The sequence below is a fragment of the Strigops habroptila genome, chromosome 2, assembly GCF_004027225.2.
Source record: "Strigops habroptila isolate Jane chromosome 2, bStrHab1.2.pri, whole genome shotgun sequence".
NCBI classification, from domain to species: Eukaryota; Metazoa; Chordata; class Aves; order Psittaciformes; family Psittacidae; genus Strigops; species Strigops habroptila.
In genome coordinates this window covers 88,517,531-88,544,647 of record NC_044278.2, presented here as the reverse complement: position 1 = coordinate 88,544,647, position 27,117 = coordinate 88,517,531, and the positions used below count along the sequence as shown (strand labels likewise).

The 27,117-nt window shown below is 36.8% G+C and overlaps 1 protein-coding gene across 1 annotated transcript in view; it reads right to left on the bottom strand.

The window, feature by feature from the left end:
- DIAPH3 (diaphanous related formin 3) overlaps positions 1 to 27,117 on the bottom strand; it is a 231,025-nt gene that overhangs the window by 65,930 nt on the left and 137,978 nt on the right. Inside the window, 3 exon segments of the mRNA XM_030477090.1 lie at positions 4,272 to 4,407; positions 9,448 to 9,612; positions 20,267 to 20,391. Coding sequence (XP_030332950.1) covers positions 4,272 to 4,407; positions 9,448 to 9,612; positions 20,267 to 20,391 — 426 coding nt within the window.

Sequence of the window (27,117 nt, the reverse complement as noted above, 5' to 3'; positions counted from 1 at the left end):
TGATATTTTTACACTTAACACTCAAACTTTTTTTACCAGTAAACCATTTGAGCTGTGATCGTTAGGAGACTCACGTGGCACTGCCTATGATGAAAAGCAGAGATTGAGAATTTCAGCAAATTACAATTTCGAGTGATCTGAATCTGACATTGGCTTCAGGTCCAAATCTCCAAAAATACTTGCAAGAGCAAGTCAAACAATTGCATATAATTAAAAAACCCCAACTATGGTCTTATTAGCAGAGGTCCAAATTTATATTATAAAGCCTACCTAAAACTTCAAGTCTTTCTAAAAGATACTGCACTACATATTCGTAAAACCCTACACACTTCACAATCTAAAAAATATTGATATACATATTTATATCTGAAATACATAAAAAATCAAAGTGAAAACTTTATGAAGATTTATCGCACAGTATACATATTTATCTATTTTTAAAAAGTGACCTTATCAACACTGAACTTGGTGTAACAGTATTTCAAAGGCAGTCTGATGCACAGGTATGGATGCCAATCAAAGCTGTGATCTAGATGGCTAAGTTGTCACCCGTATATCAAAGGCACAGCATAGGCTAAGAAAGACTATTACAGTTCGTGAGAAGGCTGGTATATGTTAGGACCACCTTGAATCTCATGTTTGCAGTATATGTCAGTTACTAGTGATGAAATTATTGTTTTCACCCAGAAGGAATTAGTTTAAGCTAAAAATCAGGAGTTACCCTAAATACGGAATCATCTTCCTTTTTGGTTAATAAGATCTATGTAGTGCTAGTCAAACCTGGTATAATACAGTCCTAATGTGCTATATGCAACCTACTGACTCAACTCACATATTTTGTAGACATTAATAAAATCTATATTTTGGTACATATTTCTTTAAGATCTTAAGTTTCATGTGAATGCAGAAAAAAAGTCAGTAATATCCTCCAAATAGCTAAAAATTTTTGCAGTATTATGTAGGTCACATTTATGAGAAGAAACGAATCAGTCTTTCCTCCATCTTACGTAGCCAAAGGAGGCACCATAGGCAACAAAACCCAACTCTTCAAATAACTTCCAAAACCAGATGAAAGCTGAAGAAATCCAAAGAAAAGGACTTCAAGAACACAGGACAATCTAGGACAGGTTAAATGTCTGTGTTTTAAATTAGACTAGTAGTTAACAAAACAATCATAGGATGTTGATATAAATCCTGTTAAACTTTGGATACCAGCTCAGGCCTTGAAAGGTATAGGCACAGGCTAAAAGCAGAAGCTCCAGAACGTTAAACTAGTCACTAATGGCCAATTAATGGTCACTGAAAAAAAGCACAATCTCAAGCACTGGGAAAAGACTGCTCTTACATCAACAAAAAAAGCAGTAGCTAAACAAGGGAAAAGTATTCAGCTGAAGGCACTGCTGTGGCCTGGGGAATTAACACCCCTCCCCCCTCAAAGGATTTTGCATCCTGTAATCTACAGATAGAGGGTCGGGAACTGTCTAGAAACTAAACCATTTTATAACAGATTAAGATTCCAAACTGGGAGTGGGGAGGGGAAGAGAAGATGGTAGAGAAGACAAAACAATACCCACTTCAGTTCTAGCTTCCTTTGCAGAAGACCTCTCAAGTTTCAACATGTCTTGTCAACTAAGGCCATCACTAGTAGCCATCATTGCCAGCTCTACAGTATCAGCTCCACAGGATTTTATATTCACATCAAATTTAGGACACAGATGTTAAGGCTTTGAATATGTAGTGTTAGTGATACTAAAAAGTAATTTGTAGTGGTAGTGATAATGTCATTCAAGTAATAATTGAAATAATGTTTCTACAAATCCAGCATCTGATCTAGTCACCATCTCATGAAATGATATGCAGCAAAAATAAGTTACTCCAGAGTCACAGTCCAAGTGAGAGTGTTTTGGTATTTTGACAGAGGGAGAACCTGGTTAGAAATTTGTCAGCAGGTCAGATGTAAACATTTTGTCACTGATTTACAGATTCTTAATGAGAAGGCAGCTTGCAATGAACTAGATATGGCTAGGAAAATAAAAAGAGGGAAAAAAATAGTTTTTGAATGTCTATGTTACTTTTCCATCAGAATTGGAGCAACATTTGCCTCTTCAATTAAGAAATAGTTTTGATAAGTTTTTTTCACTGTCAGACTCTGGGTCTTCTAATGGACTTTTAAAATGATGTTGCAAACAAGCACAAAAAACCATACAAATGCTTTGCAGAACAAAACCCCAACTAATCAGTGGCCAACTTAGTGAATATAACATTCAAGACATTTAGGTGATCCTAACACCATCTTTTCCCATCTGCTGTTGTCTAGATCAGTCATTCCAGGCTGAACCTGCTAACAAGAACAGGAAACCTCTTTCTGTAGACTTATACGATTTAATAAAAACCCAAGCTATTCAGAAACAAAGCAGCTATTTACTCAATGACCTAGCTAATCTGCAGATGACAAGTACACAGTTCCCTGCTACATTAGCTGAAGAAGTAAGTTTAACTACCAGAGGCTTACATACACATGTGCATTATTAATATATGTAACTCCATAACATTGGCACCTGTATTCTGGAAAGCCTGAATATTAAGAACGGGACTTGAGAGAAGCTTTAATTTTCCAGAGAAGACTACTAAATTTCCACACAAAGCACTATCAGTCATACATACAAATGTCTGAGAGAAGAATACCTAACCTCTTTTTAGACATTTCAAAATACGCATAAATACAGATACCAGTCTTAGCCTTTCCTAGTCTTCTGCATCCGTCTCTATCTTCTGTGGGCTTTAAAAAGATTGTCATGAGTAGTTTTGTGATTGGGTTTTGAATTTACCTCTAAAGAATTAGAAATTCTGTGTTCAGAGAGCAGCTGCCTGGTTTCCCATCTTAAGAGAAAGCTTTACTCTTGCACCTCAAAGCATGGATGTTCTTATGGAAATAAATTAAATACTTCCGGTCTGAAGAATCTCTGAAACTAAACACACCTACTGTGTCTACTACTGAAACATTGAAGAGATGATAGATAATCATTTATTCCAAAGGTGCTGACCAGGGTTTGAGTGGGGAAATGTTCAACAAGATCTGCTCAGAAGAAAATGAGAGCAGCTCATGAAAATTTTACACAGTAAGTCATGTATCATTCTGAAGGATTCCAGAAGCTCAGTCTGGGATAAAATGTAGCAGTATAGAGGATCATCAGATATCTTTTTTGTAACAAAGAATTCACAGTGTCTGCCATCTCTTTTGGTACAAAAGTCAACACAGCATAAATGAGTGACTTTAAAAATGCATGGCTGAGGTTGCTTTTTAGAAAGGTGCTTCAATAGGAACTTATGGAAATAACAATCGACATATGGGGCCTATAAGAATGCTGGGGAGGGACTCTTCCTTAGGGACTGTAGTGGCAGGACAAGGGGTAATGGCTTCAAACTTAAACAGGGGAAATTTAGATTAGATATAAGGAAGAAGTTCTTTACAGTGAGGGTGGTGAGGCACTGGAATGGGTTGCCCAAGAAAGTTGTGAATGCTCCATCCCCGGCAGTGTTCAAGGCCAGGCTGGACAGAGCAACATGGTTTAGTGCGACGTGTCCCTGCCCACGGCAGGGGGGTTGGAACTAGATGATCTTAAGATCCTTTCCAGCCCTAACTATTCTATGATTCTATGAAAAGCTGATTTGTTGTGAGGGTGACTGAACATCGCAATAGGTTGCCCAGGGAGGTTGTCCAGGGAGTCTCCTTCGCTGGAGTTATGCAAGAGCTGTCTGGACACAATCCTGAGCAATGTGCTCTAGGTAACCCTGCTTGAACAGTGACATTAGACTAGATGACACCCAGTGGTCCCTTCCAACCTCAACCATTTTGTGACATATTCAAATTACAATCTTAAGAGTACTTCAGGAAGGGCTTATTCTCATAAAATAACAAAAATGACTATGTAACTTCAGTCAAAAGAAAGAAAATAGCTTTGCGATTCGGAAAATGTCTGCTTTCAGGTAATGTAACCGTTTTGAGCATAACTAAACTTATACTTGTCACACAAGGTTCAATATATTCTGAAAAATACAAAGCAGCATTACGAGTTCTAAAGTAGCTTCATGAAAATAGGTAATTAGAGAAATTCATTAACAAAACAAAATTTAAGAACCTCTGCTGTAAACTTTAATCTGTGAAATTGTTCATTTATTCTGTTTTTTCTCATAGTACATTCAGATAATGAAAACATAGCAGCTTTCTTTCCAGTAAATGCTTGGTGAAATGGGTTTTCTATGTTACTTACCTGTTTTCATTTCTAATAAGCGCTTTTTCTTTTGTTGCCTCTCTTGCTTTTCTTTTTCTGCTTTTTCCTTAGCTATTTTAGCACGCCTCTGTTTTTCTTCTGCTTCCCCTCTTCTCATATTCTCCTTTACTGCTTGCTATGAAAAAGAAAGTAATAGTTCCATTAAAACTGAAGTCTTAGCAAAAACAAAGCTGAACCTTAAAAACAAAGAAAAAAGCTTTAAAATCACATCTCCGAACTACTAACTTTAATTTCTCAAGGCAAATAAATATTTTACATTCCATATTCAGTGCATTTTACTCAGAAAAGTAAGCAAATTCAGAATACCTTAAAAGCATACTAGTTGCCCCCAAATGGGGATTATAAATTCAGCAAGAAATGCATCTTAAGAATACACACATTAATGTAAGAAGAACTCAAAATATCTAAAACACTTGGTTTTACAAAACCATTGTTATTTGTATTTCTAGAATAGTTTCAACATTTATTCTTTCTCATGCTGCCACTATACCAAGCAAAACAAGGCTGCTTGGGTAACTTAGCTGTGCTTTGTTCTTCTCTTATCCACATATGCATTAATTTACTGGGTTTATAAATTCATGTCTTCAGGTTAATACCTATACAACATTGTCTATTTTGAATTATAAATAAGTACTCCATAATTTCCAATGAAGCCAAAACAGAACCAGGGTTTTAAAATAATTATTTTGCATATTCAGACATTAAGCAAGAAACTGTGTCACATTCAATACTTTTTTAACAAAGCTATTTTAGGATTATTTTTTCATTATTTTAGCGTTCACTATGTTCACTGGTAAATTCTTGCAGTGGCTTGCATTAATTCTTCTTTGCATCCATTCTTCATTGCTGAAAGTTTATCTTTTCAGAATGCAGTTACACACAAAATCTCATCTTTCACAATAGATCAAAATGTCCCCACACACACAATGGTTAACATCTTCATAAGGTGTGAGGCAGAGGCTCCATGTTGGCAGGGATAAATAATGTCTCATGTTAGTTTTAGTGGGAAAATGTCCAGCCTGCCCTTAGGAAAAAAAAAAGTAAGAAAACATTAAAGAGTACTATAAAGCACAGATTGAGGATTACTGCAATATATGCACGGGCACTGTTTGTAGCATCACTGCAATAGATAGTGAACAAACGAAGGGAAAAAAATATCTTGTGAAGAAATACCTGCCTTTGATAACTGAAGAATAAGCTTTCAATAATGAAAAATTAGAATGAAATGGATTTTTTAAACAAAGCAAAGTTGTACTTCCACAGTGTCTTCTCCAGAGTCACCTCTGCCAATTTTCTTGACATTAGGGGAGAAGGGGAGAAGCCTGCTACAAAATGCTAGAATTCTGAATTGAATTAATTTTAACAAATTATTTGCTGATTTTCAGACTGGGCATTCTGTAAACTGCTGGGCAAAACTCAAATGGGACTTCAGCACAAGTACAATATTGACAGAAATGACACACTTTCCTAACAGAGTGACATGGAAATTTCTACTTTGCATCTACTTTTTCCCCAAAAAAATTATAGCAGGAGGACTCAACCACAGACTGCAGTCATCCAAACGTAGATGTCTATTTCTAATCACACTGATTAACTGGGCTTAATTTAGTAGGTCACACCTTCATATTCAGCACAAATTGAACACTTTGGAGTATCACATCTTGCCTCCAGCCTTTCTCTAGCAGGACATTGGTCTTCCATAAGTTCTGTGTCATAACTTAAAATTTCGTGATGATCATGTCTATTTCAGATACCTCTGCAGGATACTAGGCACTTCTGTTTTTAGATCTCCTTTGAGTCATGGGGTAGACAATTCTCCAAATTCTGCTAACTGTATTGAGTATGTATTACCATGACTAAAACATTAGATTGGATGCCCAAGCTCACATATTGATGCCAATATTTAGAGGTCTATGCACTAGAGCCAAATCTACATCGTTCCATGTGTCTTCAACACAAAAAAATAGGTGTATAAAGTTCTGCAAAAGGTTATTCTGCAAATTCTCAAAAAATTGACTAAGATGAACACATATTTTCTCTCATACTATTTGCATTTCAAAGATTAAATGTCTTAACACTTCCTTGCTCAAAAGGCCTAAAGAGTTTGACGTTGTCTGTGCCCTAGATTTGGTGCTCACAGACTATGAGTAGCTGTCACAGCCAAAAAATAACGCTGAAGTACGAAGCGCACTCCAAAGCTAGCTAGGAAGCTGAAGTTTGTGGCTCTATACTTAAACATGTTTTTTTAAACATTTTAATTAAGAACCAAAAAAAAGAGCATTATAAGTAGGTAAGTACTGTATGTAAATTATCAACTTTGCTTGACAACAGAGATGACTGAACTTCATTTTCCCACACCTATGCGTGACTTAAGTAGTCTTTTAGTTTTGGACTAAGAAGCCAATGATTTTTCAGCATTAAATTTAAAATTATTTTGAACTAAGTTTTCTAGGATGTCAACCACCTTCAGTTTCTGACAAGTCAAGACCAATGCTAAACAATTATGAAAATCAGACCTTAGGTGTCTCACACTAGGCATCTCAAAAATCTTTTCCAAAAGATCTGAAAACAGAGCAGCTACTCTATTTTATTTAGTGTCATTGAATGATATGGTGTTTCATGCCTTATCTACACATTTTTTCATATAGCCTTCAAACTGTGCTCTGCAAGACAGAATTATTAATTTTCCTCAAGGTTTCTTCTGTCATACTCATCAATAATATCTAACTGTTTTGAAGCATTAATTAATCTGCCTTTATAATATTGCTGTGAAGCAGGGGTTAGTATCAGTGATGATTTTACAGACAGGAGAAAAAAAAAAGGGGGAATTTTCAATTTAGGATGAACCTAAGCATTATTATTCTACAGTGTATAAATGGGAGGTATGGTTTAACCATCAGAAATTAAAGAAATATTTCATAATATTTAGCAATTTTGAAATCTGATGACTGTGTTTCATTTTAGGCACTGACCAAAAAACATTAGGAAAACATTATCACTGCATACATTGAAAAATCTGGCACACACAACTTGCCAAACAAAATTATTCTGATCAGAGACTGTGTCTTCTACGTTTTTAGTTGTTAAATTGTGAAGTAGCAGAGGTTTGGTGATTTTTACATGTTCCAATATGTTTGCTAAATATGGGCTCCATTTTAAGCTCTTTCCTCAAAATTAAGTCTTTTCCTCTTCCTTTCTGATGTACGTCAGAATTTCAAACCCTTTCTCAGTATCTACGAAAGAAGCATTTTCCTCCATCTACATCCTCAGACATTTCTGAAATCATTAAAAAAACCCATCCATCCAAGCAAAACCAAACAAGGCTGGAAAACATGCAAGCAACTTAAATAAGTGTGTTTTAACAATAAGTGTCAGGTGCAAGAAGGAGTAGATGGTAAAATGACTAATTGAATCTTTCTACAGATCAATAGGCATGAGTTAGATCACTGCTTCATATTTTGTCACAAAGTTCATACTTGGATATCCTTCCTGGAGGAGTGTAGCCAGCAAGTTAAGCTATGTAATCATAGGTAGCCAGATGCGACATGAGTCACCTTTTCCAACTTATCAAAATTAATAAATTCATACATAATTGGGACCTGCCTTTTTACTCTTCTATTTCTTGAGAAGGAGTTGCTTACCAGCCAAGTGTTCAGAATTCAAGAGAAAAAAAACTATTTTTGCAAAGAAAGCTGAAAAGAAACAAACCAAATCCAGTCACAACTGCCACACAAATTCAACCTCTCCCTGCCTCCTTAACACTACCAACCCCTACTAATCCTAAATAAGACCTCTACAAAAATATTTTGAATTTATATAGCCATCAGCTTTCCCTGAGTTGCTTGTGCTTGGTTATTTTAAACCGAGGGATACTTGAGTACGTATTCTGAAGTATATCAAGGTAATCGTTCTTCTTCCAGAACTACATTGACAATGGTAAAAGAACCTACAATATTTTGGAGACCATCTGATTATTCTGAAATTTGCCAAGACGACTGTTTATAGTCATACAGAATCAGCTCCAAGCACATAAAGAAATACCCTGGTGAGAAATTTCTACCTTACTTTTCAGAAACGTCTTTTGTTAAAACTTTTAAATCACATTTAGGCAGGGATGAAAACCTAACCAAACCAAACCATCACACCTCCCTTGGTCCCCCAAATAAAAACCAAAACAAAAAAAAACCAAAACAAAACCAGAGAGCCTGAATTATGGTTTAAACTATGTTCTGAGTTCTACAGAAAAGAAGCAACCCAACAATAACTTGGATCAGGTCAATAATCAGGATCACCAACTTGGATGGGGCCTTGAGCAACCTGGTCTAGGGGAAGGTGTCACTGCCCATAGCAAGGGGGTTGGAACTAGATGATATTTACAGTCCCTTGCAACCCAAACCATTCTATGATCCTATGATCAACCTAATGTCTGTTTCGCAAATGTAATTCAAATATTTAAAAAATAACAAAATAATACTTCTTAGCCCCTCTTCCTAAAGATCGTCCTTTTACAGGGAAAAGACAAAAGTAAGCACTTAAAATGCATAAAACAAAGTCCTAGAAAATCTATTGTCACAAAAATGAAAGGTCCTCACAAACAGAGTCTGAGGAAAATATACTACTTTTTTTAAGTCAGGCTAAGGAACTCCGAGTTTTGATAGCAGGGATCCTGCTTACAAATGCAAACCTCGACATTGATCAAGTGCTGCAGGCAAATGAAAAATTAAACAAAATAAAATAGTGAGTCTGGATTTTGCATAGGAAGAATGTGTATTATAAATATAGAATGATTGTTAGGATATTTGTTGTTATGTAAATAAACTTGGGTTTAAGAAAATAACAAGCATCCTTTAAACAGAAAATGCAGTTGAGTTTCAGGTTTTTCCCCTTCAGGTTATATATGCATACAAGAGGTTCAGTTTTAAATTACATTCATTGTTGTTAGGAATTTCAGAAATAAAATAATTCACAAATATTAATTCAATACTCCATTATGTTTAGGATATCTTAAAAGTTTAGGATGTGTCATGTAAAATTTCTGATATGAGTATCAGGTACCATTTGAGGAGGAAGAAAATAATTTTTAGTTTGTTCAACAACTGAAAGATTACAGAAATAATTTCTAAGAAACATTAGGCATAAAATAAAGAGACTATACCATGAACATTGTCCGGAAGTTGTTTAAGTCCGTTAAAAACTCCTCCACTGAAACTTTCTTCAGATCAATGGCATAATATCCCATCACGTTCTGATAAAGCTTTTCCATGTTCTCATGCATCCGTGAAAGTTTCTGAAAATCTTCTTTGGCATGAACTAGAAAGCTGTACACTGCTGTTAAGGCTGCAAGATTATTCAGTGAATCCAGTTAACCCCACAGATTTTACTTAACACTGATGTGTATTTCATACACATTTTTCACTTGCAACAGTTGGAAGTATCAAAAGAATTCCTTCCATGTCACACACTTTCTAGTATTTACTGTGTATGTTAGGCCTATGAATAAATCACATTTCATCGAATTTTCTCAAGCACTTAAAATTTAAGGATTATTCCATTATCATATAATTTTGTATGAAATAAAATGTATGGGACTAATCTAACTTCAAGCACCTATGTAGCTTAATTAGTATCACTGTCTTCTTATTGAAGCTAAAGGTTTAGGTATATACATTACTGTTTATACAGAATTTAGGTATGGGTACCACTAACTAACATGAATACATTAATATATCAAGAAATAGTATAGTTCCTACTAAAATTAGAGTAAAAATATAAATATTGATAACTGTTAGAAGTAAAAAGCACAAAAGATAAAAACTTCTTAACAGTTTTTTTTTTTAAATGCTGTTGTAGGAACAGCAATGTATTGCTTTCTCTTCCTGGTGGCTGCATCCGGTATTCATGCTTTTTCTAAAGTTATTTGCAATGTCAATACAACTTAATTAAATTACAGGTGAAAACAATAGAACTACTTCCACAAGAGTTAGACAATTCATAAACAGCACCAATATACTGCATAACATAAATGAAATAAACCCCCTATGTTTATTCAAGACTTTTGATAATACAGTTTGTCAAAGAAGCTCAACAAAGAAGAAATATTGTGTGCAATCATTTCCTTATGTAGGACAACTTTGTAGAGTGTTTACTTTAATGGAATGGTGGCTAAACAAATATTTATGTTCCGTTATTTTACTGCCGCAGGAAAGACTTCAAAAGACAAGAAATGGCAATTTTACCTTTACTCCTGATTGCCCACCCAACTATTGCAAAAGAGAATTTACTGCATTTGTATACTTTATACTAGATACATACACTACAGTCCCTTTATTTTATGAAGCACAGGATTTTTAATCAAGTGCATTAAAATTGAGACACACAGAATTTTTGTCCTCCATGCTGTTTTTAATACACAGTAACAACTTACTGCTGGGTGATTGCTTCCACTCTTCAGGTTTTTTGTGATGTGTTCTTAGTTTTGTTTAGAGGCTGAATCCCATTAGAATTTCACTATCAAATGTCCTTCTGGTCTGTTAACATTGCTTTTAAAATACCAAGTAAGCAGTTAATAGTTTTATTTTCATTATTTAGAATCCATGCCGGTGTCATATGATAATGTTCTCAGACACGTGCAGGAAACAAGAAATTTCACAGCATTCAAATTAGTCACTAGGATGGCCATTAGCTGGGTCTGTAAGGGCAGAATAGTCTCCGCCATGTCAGATTTGCAGAAAAGGACTAACTGAAACCTAGATTTCAATGATTTTAAATGATATCTCTTCCATCATCCCCCCAACAACTTGATTTCAGACTTTCTCTGACAAGCCTCTTTAGCGAGTATGAGCTTCTTTCCCTGTTTCTATTAACTTCACAAGCTGCAATTTTTGAGAAGCTTCATAATGCCTGTGCTGACAGGCTAGCAACAGCTCAAAGAGAACTGATGTTGTTGGCCCACTTGTTCTTCCCATATCAATTGAATCCTTCTCCTTAACTTAGCTCCAAAAATGCACAAAGCTTACAGGAAGCTACCCTTCAGAGTTGAGTTTTGGAAAATTATTAATGATGTTAAAAAGCTATTGGTGGGACAGCAAAGGAAGTTGATGAGAGGTTAGTATGCAACAGCTGACCAAATATTAAACAAAAAAGGGATTATAAGAAACAAGACATGACAAAACACAAGACCATCAAAAGAAATCATAGAATCATAGAATCGTAAGGGTTGGAAAGGACCTTAAGATCATCTAGTTCCAACCCCCCTGCCATGGGCAGGGACACCTCACACTAGACCATGTCACCCAAGGCTCTGTCCAACCTGGCCTTGAACACTGCCAGGGATGGAGCATCCACAACCTCCCTGGGCAACCCATTCCAGTGCTTCACCACCCTCACTGTAAAGAACTTCTTCCTTATATCTAGTCTAAACTTCCCCTGTTTAAGTTTGAACCCGTTACCCCTTGTCCTACCACTACAGTCCCTAAGGAAGAGTCCCTCCCCAGCATCCTTGTAGGCCCCCTTCAGATACTGGAAGGCTGCTATGAGGTCTCCATGCAGCCTTCTCTTCTCCAGGCTGAACAGCCCCAACTCTCTCAGCCTGTCTTCATACGGGAGGTGCTCCAGCCCTCTTATCATCCTCGTGGCCCTCCTCTGGACTCGCTCCAACAGCTCCATGTCCTTTTTATGTTGAGGACACCAGAACTGTACACAGTACTCCAAGTGAGGTCACACGAGAGCAGAGTAGAGGGGCAGGATCACCTCCTTCGACCTGCTGGTCACGCTTCTTTTGATGCAGCCCAGGATACGGTTGGCTTTCTGGGCTGCAAGTGCACACTGCCAGCTCATGTTAAGCTTTTTGCCAACCAACACCCCCAAGTCCTTTTCTGCAGGGCTGCTCTGAATCTCTTCTCTGCCCAGCCTGTAGCAGTGCCTGGGGTTGCCCCGACCCAGGTGTAGGACCTAGCACTTGGCTTGGTTAAACTTCATAAGGTTGGCATCGGCCCACCTCACAAGCGTGTCAAGGTCCCTCTGGATGGCATCCCTTCCCTCCAGCGTATCAACCGAACCACACAGCTTGGTGTCGTCGGCAAACTTGCTGAGGGCGCACTCCATCCCACTGTCCATGTCGCCGACAAAGATGTTGAACAGGACCAGTCCCAACACCGATCCCTGAGGGATACCACTCGTTACAGGTTTCCAACTGGACATTGAGCCATTTACCACAACTCTTTGCGTGCGGCCATCGAGCCAGTTTTTTATCCACTGAGTGGTCCATCTATCAAATTGATGTCTCTCTAATTTAGAGACAAGGATGTCATGCGGGAAGTGTCAGCAGCTCAAAAGAACCCAAAAAACCAAACCGACAAATGACTGTAATAAAGGAAAACAGTAAAAATTAATGCTGAGAGACACTAGAAACAAGCATTTGTACATTCTGTTTATTTTTGATTTAGGATGCTTACTATTTGTGATTTTGAGATCATTAACAGAACTTAGAGAAAACGACGCTATCTTTTTTGCAATTATGAGGCTGTTTATTTCCACAGAGTGGAAGGGTAAAGGCAAATAAGATAAATTTGTTTTGTTAGCACTATGTATGAATGCCATACATCAAACATTCTGGCAACTTTCCTCAGTTTTCTGGGAAGGAAAAACTGAGGGGGGTGGGGGGGGAAGTTACAGGTACGTTAATAGAGTCTATATAGGCTGCTTAGTTTATGCTGTTAAAGCTGATTCCCTTTGATTATATGATGCATAATTTTAAACTTAAAAACAGCAGTTGGGAAATATGGTTTTTTCAATGCCAGACACCATGAATTGTGAGATTTTTATTTTCCATCTGGAGCATTATGGGATGTCCTAAGCTCTTGGCATTCTACCGAGACTATGCTTCAATTTAGGTATTTTCAGTATGTCCTCTTCCTTTTTCTCTTTAATATAGCTTTTGTTAGCCAGCACTACCTAAACTGGAGACAACAGGGAAAACTACTGAGTACAGCAATCCCAGCTGTAATGATTATGAACAGGTTGATATATATGCGTTATCAGCTACACAATTCATTGGCTTTGGATGAATGAAGACAGAAGCACAGCAGAGCTGCAACACAGGTGGGAGGAAAGGAAATCAAGAAGTTTGGTATTTCTTAACTTTTTCTGAAGCAGCTTCACTTCGCGGACTGCCTTTTTGGACTCATGGGACTACAGATCATCATTCTGCTCATCAATGGAACAGGAAAGCAATACAGGGCTGAGACGAGTAATATCTGTGGCAAAATTTCTAACTGCTGTGTGTTCAGTCTTGCATATTCATGGAAGCCCTTTTCATAGTGGATTGCTTGTCTGAAGTTTATATTGATTATAATATATGGTGACATATAATATACTAATACAATATGGAGTATCAAACCAAGTAAAAGCAGCTGTTACTCTAGAAGAGATAATGAATGACTTTAATCTATACCAAACATTACCTTAAAAGAACCCATATTCACCACTTGTGATTTTTTCACAAACTAATCTATGTATTCGAAGTAAACAATTGAAATAGTATCAATCTGCATAAGAACAAAAAATTAACATATGCATAGATATTGCATATATTTTAGCAGAATCTTCAAAATGGAACCGCGACTGCCATCACACTAGCCAGCAACAGTTTTCATAAGAACGCGGCAAACACACACCACCAAGTTGGGTGGGAGTGTTGATATGCTGGAGCACAGGAAGGTTCTGCAGAGGGATCTGGAGAGGCTGGATCGGTGGGCTGTGGCCAGTGGTATGAGGTTCAACAAGGCTAAGTGCTGTGTCCTGCATTTAGGCTACCACAATCCCATACAACGCTACAGGGTTGGGGAAGAGTGGCTGGAAAGTTGCTCAGTGCAAAAGGACCTGGGGGCACTGACTGATGAACATAAGCCCAGCTTGTGCCCAGGCAGCCAAGAAGACCAATGGCATCCTGGCCTGTACCAGAAATAGTGTGGTCAGCAGGACTAGGGTGGTGATCATCCCCCTGTACTCAGCACTGGTGAGGCTGCACCTTGAATCCTGTGTTCAGTTCTGGGCCCCTCAGTACAAGAAAGACACTGAGGTGCTGGAGCGGGTCCAGAGAAGGGCAACAAAGCTGGTGAAGGGTCTGGAGCACAAGTTCTATGGGGAATGGCTGAGGGAACTGGCGTTGTTTAGTCTGGAGAAGAGAAGGCTCAGGGGGGACCTTATCGCTCTCTACAGCTACCTGAAAGGAGGTTGTAGTGACGTGGGTATCGGTCTCTTTTCCGAAGTAACAAGTGATAGTACAAGAGGAAACAGCCTCAAGCTGCACCAGGGGAGGTTTACACTGGATATTAGGAACAAATTCTTCACAGAGAGGGTGATCCGGCATTGGAACAGGCTGCACAGGGAAGTGGTGGAATCACTGTCCCTGGAAATGTCCAAAAAACGTGTAGATGAGGCCCTTAAGTGACATGGTTCAGTGGTAGTCTTGGCAGTCCTGAGGTAATGGTTGGACTTGATGATCTTAAAGGTCTTTTCCAACCTAGCTGATTCTGTGATTCTATGAAACTTTTCGAGGACTAGTGCAAAAAGACTATGTATGAGGTCACTTCAAACCAGCTTTTCAGGAGATGAGTTTCTGCTACAGCCAAAGAGTGTGAACACTATAGGACTCTGTTGAAGATTTCCCACATCAAGTTCTTGGGAAAAATAGTTGCAATTATCTTAAAAATGTGTGTCATAGAGACTTCTTTTTATATACATATAGTGAGGTTCAACAGTAAAATTCCGTATGTGAATATAATAGTTCGAGAAAAACAGAAATATTAAGATCTTTAAATTAGTACCTTCTGAAGAGTATTTGTCAAATAATAACTTCTCCTTGAATCACTCACTCCTACTTAGCTCTATGTTATAATACTAAAACAAATTGACAGCTGCTGCATACAGTGTATATATCCCATATATTACCAGCAAAACCAGTGCTAGCTGTAATACATGCCTGAAGTCTAGAGCAGATATTAAAGACCAGTATAAAGGAATTATATACTTAAATTTACATTGTTTGCCAAAGCCCTATCTGTCTACATTGTCAACATGTCAATCCTCTCCCAAAGGGCAAGATACAATCTTTTTCCTAATAAACTCATGTCCTGTAATCCTTCAAAGTCCTTAGGATGTGAGGACATCTTACAGACTTCAGTTTAAGTTGTACAGAGGGAAGCTCAAACTATTACTATGAGTAATTGACAGTTTAGAGGCAACATGTAGTCTCTTCTTGCAGTTGAAATGGGTTTCTTGTTTCTTCTACCTGACTTGAAACAGGCTCTGGCTTGAGTAAGTGCTGTTCTTTCTTTCTCTTTTTGCAGTGTTAGCAATCAACTTTAACAAGGGAAGAGGAATAGTGAACTGATCAAATAGAAAGGATTCTGTTCCTAGCTGAAAGGCAGCAACCAACTCGCTGTCTCTCAAATATTAGTTCCATAAATTAGTTCTGTAAAAATCACCACCAACACTACATTCAGAAGGCTGAAACTTGTCAAGAGTTTCTCAGCTGCTACTTACAAGATCACGAGATGTGAGCTGGACTGATAAAGAGCATGTTGACTAAATTACTTAAGCTTTTAATAAGCAATCTAAATACTCTTCATAAACCCACGAAATTTTGATTTTGAATGTACAAATGTATTTTGTTCACTCTGCTTTTTATTGAATATTTCACTCAATGGATTTAATACTCAATTCAATATTCTTTGACTTTCTTAATTAAAGGAAATAGAAGAACTGCAATAATAACTATAATTTCTTTTTCAGCTAGCATATATAAGATGACTGACGAACTAGCACAATCTAATATATAGGAGAAACATTCATAATTATAGACTTTGTCAATAAAAGAGTGCACCAACTGTGCATATATCTGACTTCCTAAAGGAACAAGAATGCTAATCAGTTCATTAGGGGCCTTTGGGTTGTGATATTTAGCGACAGGATGTAATAGCCTGCTTGTCCATGGAGCCTAATTGTACTCAGGATGAAAAATTATTTCCAGCAAAGCACCATCCTTCCTTTTTCAGATTTCCTGCTGGTTTCTTTTTATGAGCTGCATGCTTTTCAAGACATCAGCATCATTCAGCTTTCCTTGTCACAGGAATAAAAGTAAAGACAGGTCCAGGCTTCATCATGCTGTGCAGGCTTATCTAACCTTTACATCAAACCATTTTTGCTTTGTAATTTATTGAAGTTCCTGTTTTTCTAAAAGTGAGCTTCTTTAATTAGTGTGTTCACAGACATTACTAGAACACATATACAACTTTACTGTTTGGAAATTACTGCCCGTCTGCTGGGACAGGTAGTAGGTGAGGGCAAACTATTCCTGTTTATATATATATATTATTATATATAAATATATAATTATATATATGGATAATATATTTATAATATTTACTGTTCAAAATATTTTATTTGAAGAGTCTAATACAATGAAATACATATAATGGCTGGTTTTACCTGACTGATTTATGCTAAGACTAAATATTCATCTCAACTGTTTCTGACAGCAGTCAATATTCCCAATGATTAGGGAAAACAAGAAGGCAACTTGGCATGTATAGCATGATAATTCACCTGGCATAGTATTTAGTTTCTAACAGGCTGCAGGTTAGTGATTTTTCTGAGCTAAAGCTACCTCTGGACTACTGTCTTTAATAGCTGCAGATATACTATCTTTAGCTAACTATCTAAGCCTTATATGAAATTAATTTACATTTTCAGTCTCTACAACATCCTAAAAGTAAATGCTACAGTTTGTTGCCTAAGAAAACATTTCCTTTAGTATGTTTTAACCTGCCAGATAATATTTTACATGGGATGAACCCTGGCTATTTATAAGGCACAGTGATTATGTTGCTAACATTTCTCCTGTATGGCATACAGAGTTTGAAGTAGTTTTACTGTACTTTCCTAACTTTTTTGATTTTCCATCTTCACAGTCCTAATCTATTAAAATATTCCTTATGCAGAAATTATTACCTGCTACTGATCATTGTCACTGTTCTCTGCCACATCAGTATGTATACAGTGTACTTTTTGAGATGGGGCGATGGAAGCACTCAAGATGTATTACTGATTTTTAGAACAACTTACATATGTTTTCTGCTTGCTCTTAACTGCAGTTGTACTCATTTATTCTAATGTCCAGATCTATTACTCTATAATCATTGAAGTTCACTTCCGTCTTTGTCAGCATCTGCCAGTATCTCCCTTGTGACATGAGGTGTTTTTTGTTTGTTTGTTTGAATATATTAATCCAGAAAAAATAATCATTCTACTTTTGACCTAAAAAATTTTTTCCTTGGAAGTCTTTCAATACACCTTGTTGAAAGGTCTGTGGAAATTCAGTAAAATTCTACTGACTGTCCTACCTATTATCTGCATGCCTTAATAGACCTGCAAGGCATGGTGTCTCTTTACAGAACCTCTGCTGACTCTCCCCAACCATATTATATCTCTCATACATACATGTTGGTTTTGTTTTTATTTAGTCTTCATCAGCTTTCTTGGTAGAGATGCCAGACTTGCAGATCCTCTTTGAAGCCCTTTTAAGAAACTCCAGTGCTTCTTTTCAGCTTTGATTCCTCTGGTGTCTTGGGCTAACTTAGCTCATGTAAGATTATGCAGTAAAATAGGTTTATATTTGATCTAATTTTAAATTCTTTTCAAGTCTGTTGTGACCACTGGTTACTCCTAGGAATTTATTACTATTTTGTATTTTTCTTTCCACTGACTCCTTCATTTCAAATCATCCTTTCATTCAAAATATTGCACAGTGGGGTCAACCAAAATTCTCCCAAGAGAAAACTGATGCAAAGAACAAATTTAGCTTTACGGCTATGGCTTATCTCCTTGGCACACATTAACAATCTTCATCTTATCTGGCAGGATTACAGTTTTTGAGCTGTCTGAATCACTACCCCTTTTAAGTGATCAGTAAACTGCTCTACTTTTCTTCATATATGGGGATGGAATTTCAACCCCTGGTAAAGTTACTGTATATATTGACAAGGTCCACCTATTTACTCTATCTGACTTTTATTATATTTTAACTTTTCACGCTATTTCTCTACAACTGTGACTTCCTCTGTCTCAAATACAATTCATAACCTTGTATCACAGTATTCTACTCACTTCCTGCCATCTAATTTCAGAAATGCTCAATGTCAGTAACACAAAGGAAAATGAAGCATCCTACATAATTTTTTTTTTATTTTAGATGTTTGATATTAGCATAGAAGTACATATTTATTCATCAACTTAATTTTCCTGTGCTCTCCTTCTTAAGCGAAGCTGATTTTTTCAGGGTATTCTTCACTCATTCTCAACTCAATTTTGGTAATTTCTTCCCTATTTATTTTATAGGTATGGAAGTTTTATAACTGCATCTCCAAAGACAGCTGCATACTAAATTATCAAACCCTAGTCCTCATCATAAAAATTCAAAAGGTTGTAGGGTATTTCAAGTGCCATCATCATGATCATTTTGGGTTAGATGATCATTGTAGGTCTCTTCCAACTGAAATAGTCTATTCAGTTCTATTCTAAGAGCTTAAGAAGAGCCTGTCCTTTTCCATAGGTTAGATTTCTTAATAAATGCTTTCCATTCCTAACTTCCTAGACTAAGACCAGACTTTGCACAGGACTAGCAATACTTCTGAGAAAGCTATCACAGACATATTTTGCTCTAACTTCCTAGCAATAGTTTATCTCTTGCCTTCAGGACCCTTTTCCTAGTTCTTCCATTAGGCTATTGGTTTCTTCAGGGACAGAACTTACATTTCGTACTATAGAGACACCATGCTGGTAGGCTGCAAGATATTTCTCAAAAACACACTGAATTGGAAAAAAAAAAAAGCCAGCAACAAAACAAACTGGACAATGTCACCAACAAAATACCTGACCTTAGAAAAAAATTAGTAGTGACATTGAAAGGTTACAGATAACCCACACTGCCAGAGAAGGCCCAAAGTGAAGTTGTAAATGCTTTGGTTGCAGCAAGTCTACTGAAGAGGAGACTGGCCCTAATGCAGCAAGAACCAGTATATCCACCTGGCCTCAGGGATACTTGCCATTTTTTATTTAATAGCGTGAGATTAATCAAGAGGACTGTCTCCTGAGTCCCCCTGCCTTTGTACATAACGAAGTAGTCTTCCAGCTAGGTAATAACCTAACCATGCCTGCAGAGGGAATTTCAACCTGCCTCTCTATCTGCCGATATTTCTGTTTCCATATTAGTCTCAGTGCCAAGCATGTATGACCATCATCTGGTAGGAAGGTTTAAGTGAACTTTTTTTTCCTTCCTTTAATTAAGTACCTTCATGTCACAAAGCTTTCTTATGAGACAGCCAGCCAATGAAGCTGGCTACAGGATTTAGAACACATAGTGAGAAAAGGAATTTTGGCAAAAATAAAACCAGAAACCAGTTTTTACATGCTATAAATCTCATTTCTGAAACAAGAGAAATTTTTTGGTTCTGTGTCTCCACGTACAACATTCACAGTGGTAATACATATACTAGAAAACAAATGAACACAGGGTCACAGACATCTTACTCTAAAATACTTTCACGCAAAAAAGTTGTTTAACACTAAAGTGCTTTACATTTGTATTATAACCACTTTTCACTAAGAAACTTACACACAGTGTAAAACCCAACAGCAAGCATTTTTCTCCTCAGTTTATCCACTACAGATGAATCTTTAATTGGACTGTTCATGTATTTAATTTTTGAGAGGAAAAAAGAGTTCTATTTTTCAAAAATAAATGCTACAGAATAAACAGAAATGATGCAAAGAAAATTAAATTTTAAGGTAATGCAGTTAAATTACTTCTGCATTGCTGAACCCAGGACAGTTGTTTTGTTGGGGGTTTTTTGTGTGGTTTTGTTTGTGTTTGTGGGTTTGGTTTTGGTTTTTAACAAGAATACTCCAAAGGATATCGACATTTTTGCTACAAACTTATCATGCTTATCTTCGGGAACTGGAAAAGTCTGCAAATCCTTCTCAAGCTGTTGGAGTTGTCTCTCCATATGCTTCAGGCTCTTCTCCAGGTTTTCTGCTGAGACTAAAATACAGAACATTCATTCTGTTAACACCTCAAAGACGACACATTGTTTGTAGAACACATGAGTTAAAAGCTTACCCAAATCAGCATACTACATTTTTAATTCTGAAGTAAAAGCACACTGAACAAATTATAATACATGATGAGGGGGTAACTCCACAAGGTTCAGTTCCCCTCACTTAGGTGGTTGTCTTATTCTAATTAGATGTATGCTCTTTAAACACTGCATTTTGTTTTATTTTTATGCCTAAGTTTTTGCACTGCAGGTAACAGTCTGTTCTAAAGTACCTGAGATATATACATGCCAGTCCATTTCTCCTGATTAACCAAAGGACAAGTCCTGAAGCTACACCAAGAACCACAAAGCTTTCTTCAGTCTCACTGTGTTAAAACAGAAAATGGGAACATCTGTATGGAAAATCATGATGGAAATAAGACCCTCAAAACACAGATAAAATGAGGCTACTAAACACCTTTGCATGATACCCAAGATTCAATTCCCTAGTTTAAAAAGAACAATGCCTGGTAAAAAACAAACAGAATTTGTCAGAGCAAAAGTGCTTGTCAAGCTGAAGGGAAGTGCAAGCACTTGAGAGGGGGTGGCAGAGTAAAACAGAGGCTTAGGAAAAAGAAAAGAGTAGAGATGAAACATCAGGGATTTACAGAAGGATGTAGAAAAAGTGAAAATTTTCTTTATCAGAAAAGAAGAAATACAACTTTCATCCATTTGAAATAACACATGAAAGTTGAATACTTTATTGATAAATAGTTGATTAAAATATCAAGACCAGAAGGGCAACCTGAGGATAACACCTTTTAGCATGTATTCTATCTTGGATTAATATTACTGAAATCAGTTAAGATTTATTTCCTGATTGTTTATAAAGTAAACTTAACATTTAAATATATTCCCTAGGAAAAACACATGATAGAGTTCTTAAGCATGATAAGTATGATAAAAACATATTCTTATCTAATGACTTGATTTTTTTTTATCATTATTTATTTCATTCATAATATACTGTACCTATAAATGTAAAGTTATCTTAACCTTCACCTAAAAAATCCCTGGAGAAAGTTTGTGACCCTATAATGTTGCTAAGATCTGACATGGTCTCATGATTTCATGCATTGATTAGACTTATGTGATGGAAAATGTAAGATACACACACTGAACACATCTTTCTCTCAAAAGCCTGACAAAGTCCCCAAAGGGTTAGAGTAAAATGTTGCATCGCAACTACAGTTGCATTCCCAGCAGAAAGGTTAACACAACTATAAAATGATCAATGGCAACCTGTTAAAATGTCAGTGTAACCTAACAAAAAAAAAAAACAAAAAACAAATCAGACAAAACCCCCCCTAAAATGCAAACAAACACAATTTGACAACAATCAACTTTCCTAAAAAGAATAAGGGAATATCAATGTAGGTTCACAGATAGAAGTTCGGCAGAGAAGTGATTCAGAGCAGCCCTGCAGGGAAGGACTGGGGGGTGTTGGTCAATAAGAAACTTGACAAGAGCCAGCAGTGTGCGCTTGCAGCCCAGAAAGCCAACTGTATCCTGGGCTGCATCAAAAGAAGCATGACCAGCAGGTCGAAGGAGGTGATCCTGCCCCTCTACTCTGCTCTCAGGAGACCTCACATGGAGTACTGTGTTCAGTTCTGGTGTCCTCAAGATAAGAAGGACATGGAGCTGTTGGAGCAAATCCAGAGGAGGGCCACAAGGATGATCAGGGGCTGGAGCACCTCACATATGAAGGTGGGCTGAGAAAATAGGGGCTGTTCAGCCTGCCTTCATCAGGGACTGCAGTGATAGGACAAAGGGTAATGGGTTCAAACTTAAACAGGGGAAGTTCAGGTTAGATATAAGGAAGAAGTTCTTTACTGTGAGGGTGGTGAGGCACTGGAACAGGTTGCCCAAAGAAGTGGTAAATGTTCCATCCCTGGCAGTGTTCAAGGGCAGGCTAGACAGAGTCTTGGGCAACATGGTCTAGTGGGAGGCATCCCTGCCCATGGCAGGTTGTTGGAACTATATGATCTTAAGGTCCTTTGCAACCCAAAACATTCTATGATTCTATGATTTATAATTCATTTGGTTTATAATTACAAATTTTTAAACCCTCTGTTTACTTAAAAACACTGTTTTCTGAGTTGTATGTTAGACTTGTCAGATTTTCACTTAGCAATTGGTAAGCCCAAATCATCACCAGGTAAGTCAGTTGGCTTCAGTAGTTAAGAAGCTGCCTTGTTTGGGAAGCAGAGCTAAAATTAAAAGCTGACAATGTTGACTACAGATGTATTTCAGTCTTCACAGGTTCCAGAAACAGACCTGATTTTAATAGAAAGTCATGCTGTCATAAGAAGCCTTTGAGGGAAGGCACACACAATTTTAAAACACTGATTTAGTTAGAAAGCTGCTAAGAAACACAAATATAATACCTTGTGCTTGATGCAGCTCTTGATAGGACTCTTCAAAATATAGCTTGACTTGCATAAAGAGTTCACAGAATCAAATTAAAAGTGACATACAAAATGTCAGAATAATGAGACTCACAAATACATGGTTTAAAAACAAAACCAAAAAACCAAAAATCTTCTGTTCCTTTGCCATTGAGCAGTTATGTAGTTGATCAAGAATCTTTATATGCCTACCTTGTTCTGAAGGGTTTTTTCCTATCATGATCTTTAATTGTTCCTGAATATAAAAATTCAGCATTCCATTGATTTCAGCAGTGCACAACTATTAGATATATTTTCCTATAAGACTGTATTTCTGTTGATAGCTTCAAGCAGAAGCTAGCTCACAATACACTGGTATTAGTTTGGTACTATTGTCTTTGCAACTTCCAAATTAGTGAAAACAGATGAAAAAAATAAATCTGTAACTATAAGCAAAACATCACATGAAATACCTGCCGATTTTCCCTAGTGCACCTCTGCAAGACATGGTATGAAATCTAAAAATACATAGAAGAACAGCAGAAGAGCATAAAAATCCCTAACTTTGACCCCTAATTCTGTGAGGATTCAGATACAAACCCAAGCCAAATTAAAGTAAGCAACTTATATGATGTCTTGAAAACAGAGACTGAGGTTTTCAATGTTAGTGAGCCCACAAGCCCAAGTTACCTGTTCAATACAATACATGTGTACCTTCACACTCTCTCACTTGCACCCTCTGAATTCCCAGACCGCTTTTTCATAAAGGGTCCTGATATTTTATAAGCAATAATTACATTTCCTCACCTTCTGTCTTTCATGGTTAAAACAACTTTGTTCTTAAAGTTTCCTCTCTTGATTCAGGTTTTCCAATACCATGATCATTCTAGAAGCCTCCTCATCCACTTCTGCTTTAAAACCTTTCTGCATAGTATTCCAGGTGAGGGCTCACCAGCCCTTTTAATGTTCGTATTACTATTTCTACAGTTCTACTCGAAATACCTTATCTGATTATCTTACGATAAAATATCCTTCTTTTCTTGACAGAAGCTCTTACAGCGTCAGGATGCATGATCCTTGTACTTCATCTATCGATTTTCATTTCTGTTACTCTGCTTTCTCAGGATCATTCAGTGATGACAATCCAATCCCCCTTTTGACTGGCAAAGCCGTCTAACTTTTTGTCAGATACACTCATTGATGCAATACCAAAATTTATGGTTTTGCCAAATTTCTTTTAGACAGGACTTTATGTTCTTCCAGTCGTTATTCTAATTAATATTCTCCCATTTTCCATCATATCAAATCATAGATACAGTTTGATATTCTTTTCTGTAGCTAACAGATTTCATGAGTCAAAAAAAAAAATTTAAAAAAATTGTCAAAACCAGCAGATTAGTCTACTACAAGTAAATTTATTTTCATTTTATGCTACTCTCATTAACCTCCACATTTGATTTTTCTTTCCTCCATAAAATTTTGTATCAGTAAAGTCAGGTAAAGAGAGTGGAATTGCCCAAATCATTCTTTTCCCTTCAGTTTCTTAAATAGTCTATAGTCTCACAACACTAATATAGCCACACCAAAACTTGGTAAAAATATACCTATGAAACTTTTAGTTCCATATCTCTGTTATCTCAGAATGCAGAAATGGAAACTGGTATTTACAATATGAGAATACAGTACTTTCAACAAATTTATATGGAGACATATAAATCTGCCCTCTCCCCAATCTCCAGATCATTATTCTTGCTTAAAATTGAAGCAATATTTCATCTAGTTTTGCAACTATACCTGTTTTATCTTAAATCCAAGAAATAATTCTCCAAAGCAGAGCAGTACTACTTGCGTGCTCTCTCATTTATATTGCAGTAAACTTTCTGCTACTTTTTGGAACAGATATTTCAGCTGATATTTCAGAATTTCTACGTGACGCCCGTGTAAGATAATATTCTTGGATGGCTGCAACCTCCATATCAAGAAAATCTTCCTCTTGCCTACAGATATTTTGCTTCCCTTGTGCTATTCTGGCTCCTACATTCTAAGGAGAGAGAGTGACAGTGACAAGCTGATCTCCAGCCTGACGCAGAAAATGATACCATATTAATAAAAACATCTGAAAATATACTTTTGCTTTTGCCATTTGAACTTCATACTGGACTGATGAACAAAGTTTACTGAATAATTGTCTGAAATTGCCAATGTATTATTGACGCACCATTTAAATGTAAAGTTAAACAACAAAATATAGCCTAACCTTCCCCACCCCGTAACCAACAAAACTCCCCCTGTATTGTCAGATGCGTTTAGAGCACTAACAAAGAAATGTTGCAGAGGTAAAGTATTAGATGGTTTCTGTTAACACCAGCAAATCCCAGAAATAGCAATTAACAGTGGAATAAGATCTAGCTGGATATACTCAATGTCACAGAAGACTGAAAACTGAAAACTCTTTGAAATCCTTTTTTCCCCAAAGCTCTGACAACGCCATTGCCTCTTGAGCCCTCAGACTTTCTCTTCTGTAGCCAAAGCACACTCCACTTGCACACATGAAAGAAGTAGCTCTCTAAACAGGGTTTAATTAATTTTCTTCTATTTTGAATTAAAATGTGAGCACACTAACGTAGTGCAATTGGTAAACAATGCATAAGCACTTCTGTACCCAGTTCGCTAGTAATAATAATACTACCATCAGTAGAAACAGGCCTCAGACCTTATGCTGCATCCTATACCACCTACACAAGAGCCCTGATCTGATACACTTGTTATAAACTTATTCTGAGAACCTCCTGGGTGAAATGCAGGCTGACACCACATGCCTCTTTTTACGATGTACAGTTTAAGCTCAGAATCCAAAAACATGGGCAAAAGTTGAAAACATAAACCCCCAAATGACAAATGATTCCCTCATGGTCAGTTATTCATCACTGGATTGCTATTGCAAGAAAGCAGCAGCTGCTAAAGTAAGGGGGAAGAAACAGCCGAGCAATAGGATATGGCACTTGCCTCAGCACAGGGAAGTAATAACCCTCAGTGTTGCATGGTACACAGTGATACGGTGTAATGGTGGACTAAGAGCTGCCAAGTGACAGAATAATCTTATAAATGAAGGAGTCAAATTTGGAGGACAGAAGAGAAAGACGACCCGGCATCAGTTCTGGCTTCCCTCACCGAAAAGCTCTTGAGCCTCATCACCGCAACCCTTGGGGACCCAGACCATGAAGTACTGCGCTTCACAGCTAATTTGGGGTACGATTGTTAATAAATAACTGCTTTGAATATGCTGTGATAGTGATTAAGAATGATTAAGAATGAGCCATTAGCATGAAATGTTAATGAATATCAGTCTAGTAAAGTTTAAATAAAATTTTAAAACCAAACAGATTTATCAGTCTTCTAAACAATCCCAACACTGCAGTCTCTAAATCCCTGAGACAGATACACAGGTAACAAGATAAACAAGCCTAAACATACATATATATGCACTTGCAACACTTCCCTACTCATTCAAATTAAGCTCTCACTCCTTCAAGGGTCTATACATATGCACAATGTATTCGGCTTTTCTATTCCATTGCCCTTTCCACCATTTTAAGGTTCCTCCCGAAAATGATTTCTGCATAACCCATTTGATATTTTTATTTTATCTTTCTGCAGATCTCTACATTTTTAACCACAGAGTATCAATATTGTTTTATTTGTCTTAATTTCACTATCACTTAAAGTGCTATACAGCAATGAAATCTTTCAATAACATCCAGATATTTATACCCAGTTTAAAAAATATGAATTTAAAAGTATTGAACAGCTTTATGTGAATCCTGATCTGTCTACAGCTCAAATTGCCTACATGTTTAAATAACTGGGGAGGGGGCTCAAGAACTGCACCAGGGATTGGCCATGGTACTTAACAGTATGATTCAGTATAGCCCATACTTGCATGGACTACTGACATGCTTCAATATCATATTAGAAATTGAAGAGCTGTTTTGGTAAAAATGTGTAAAAAACCTCTTGGTATTTGATTTGCTAATTCATGCTTGTAAGAGATGCATATATTTCCATGCCCTAAAGAAACAGAATATTTCACTTACATTTTAGTAGTTCACTGCATTATCATGTCTTAAAATTACTTGCCAGATAACAGTACTGTGCACAACTTAAAGACGAACATTAAAAGAAATGAGATTATTTGCAATAAATACATAACAATATTGCATGTTTCATCAGCTTTTAAAAACAAAATTGTTGTATTATGAAATGCACTCAGACCAAAATAAGAAA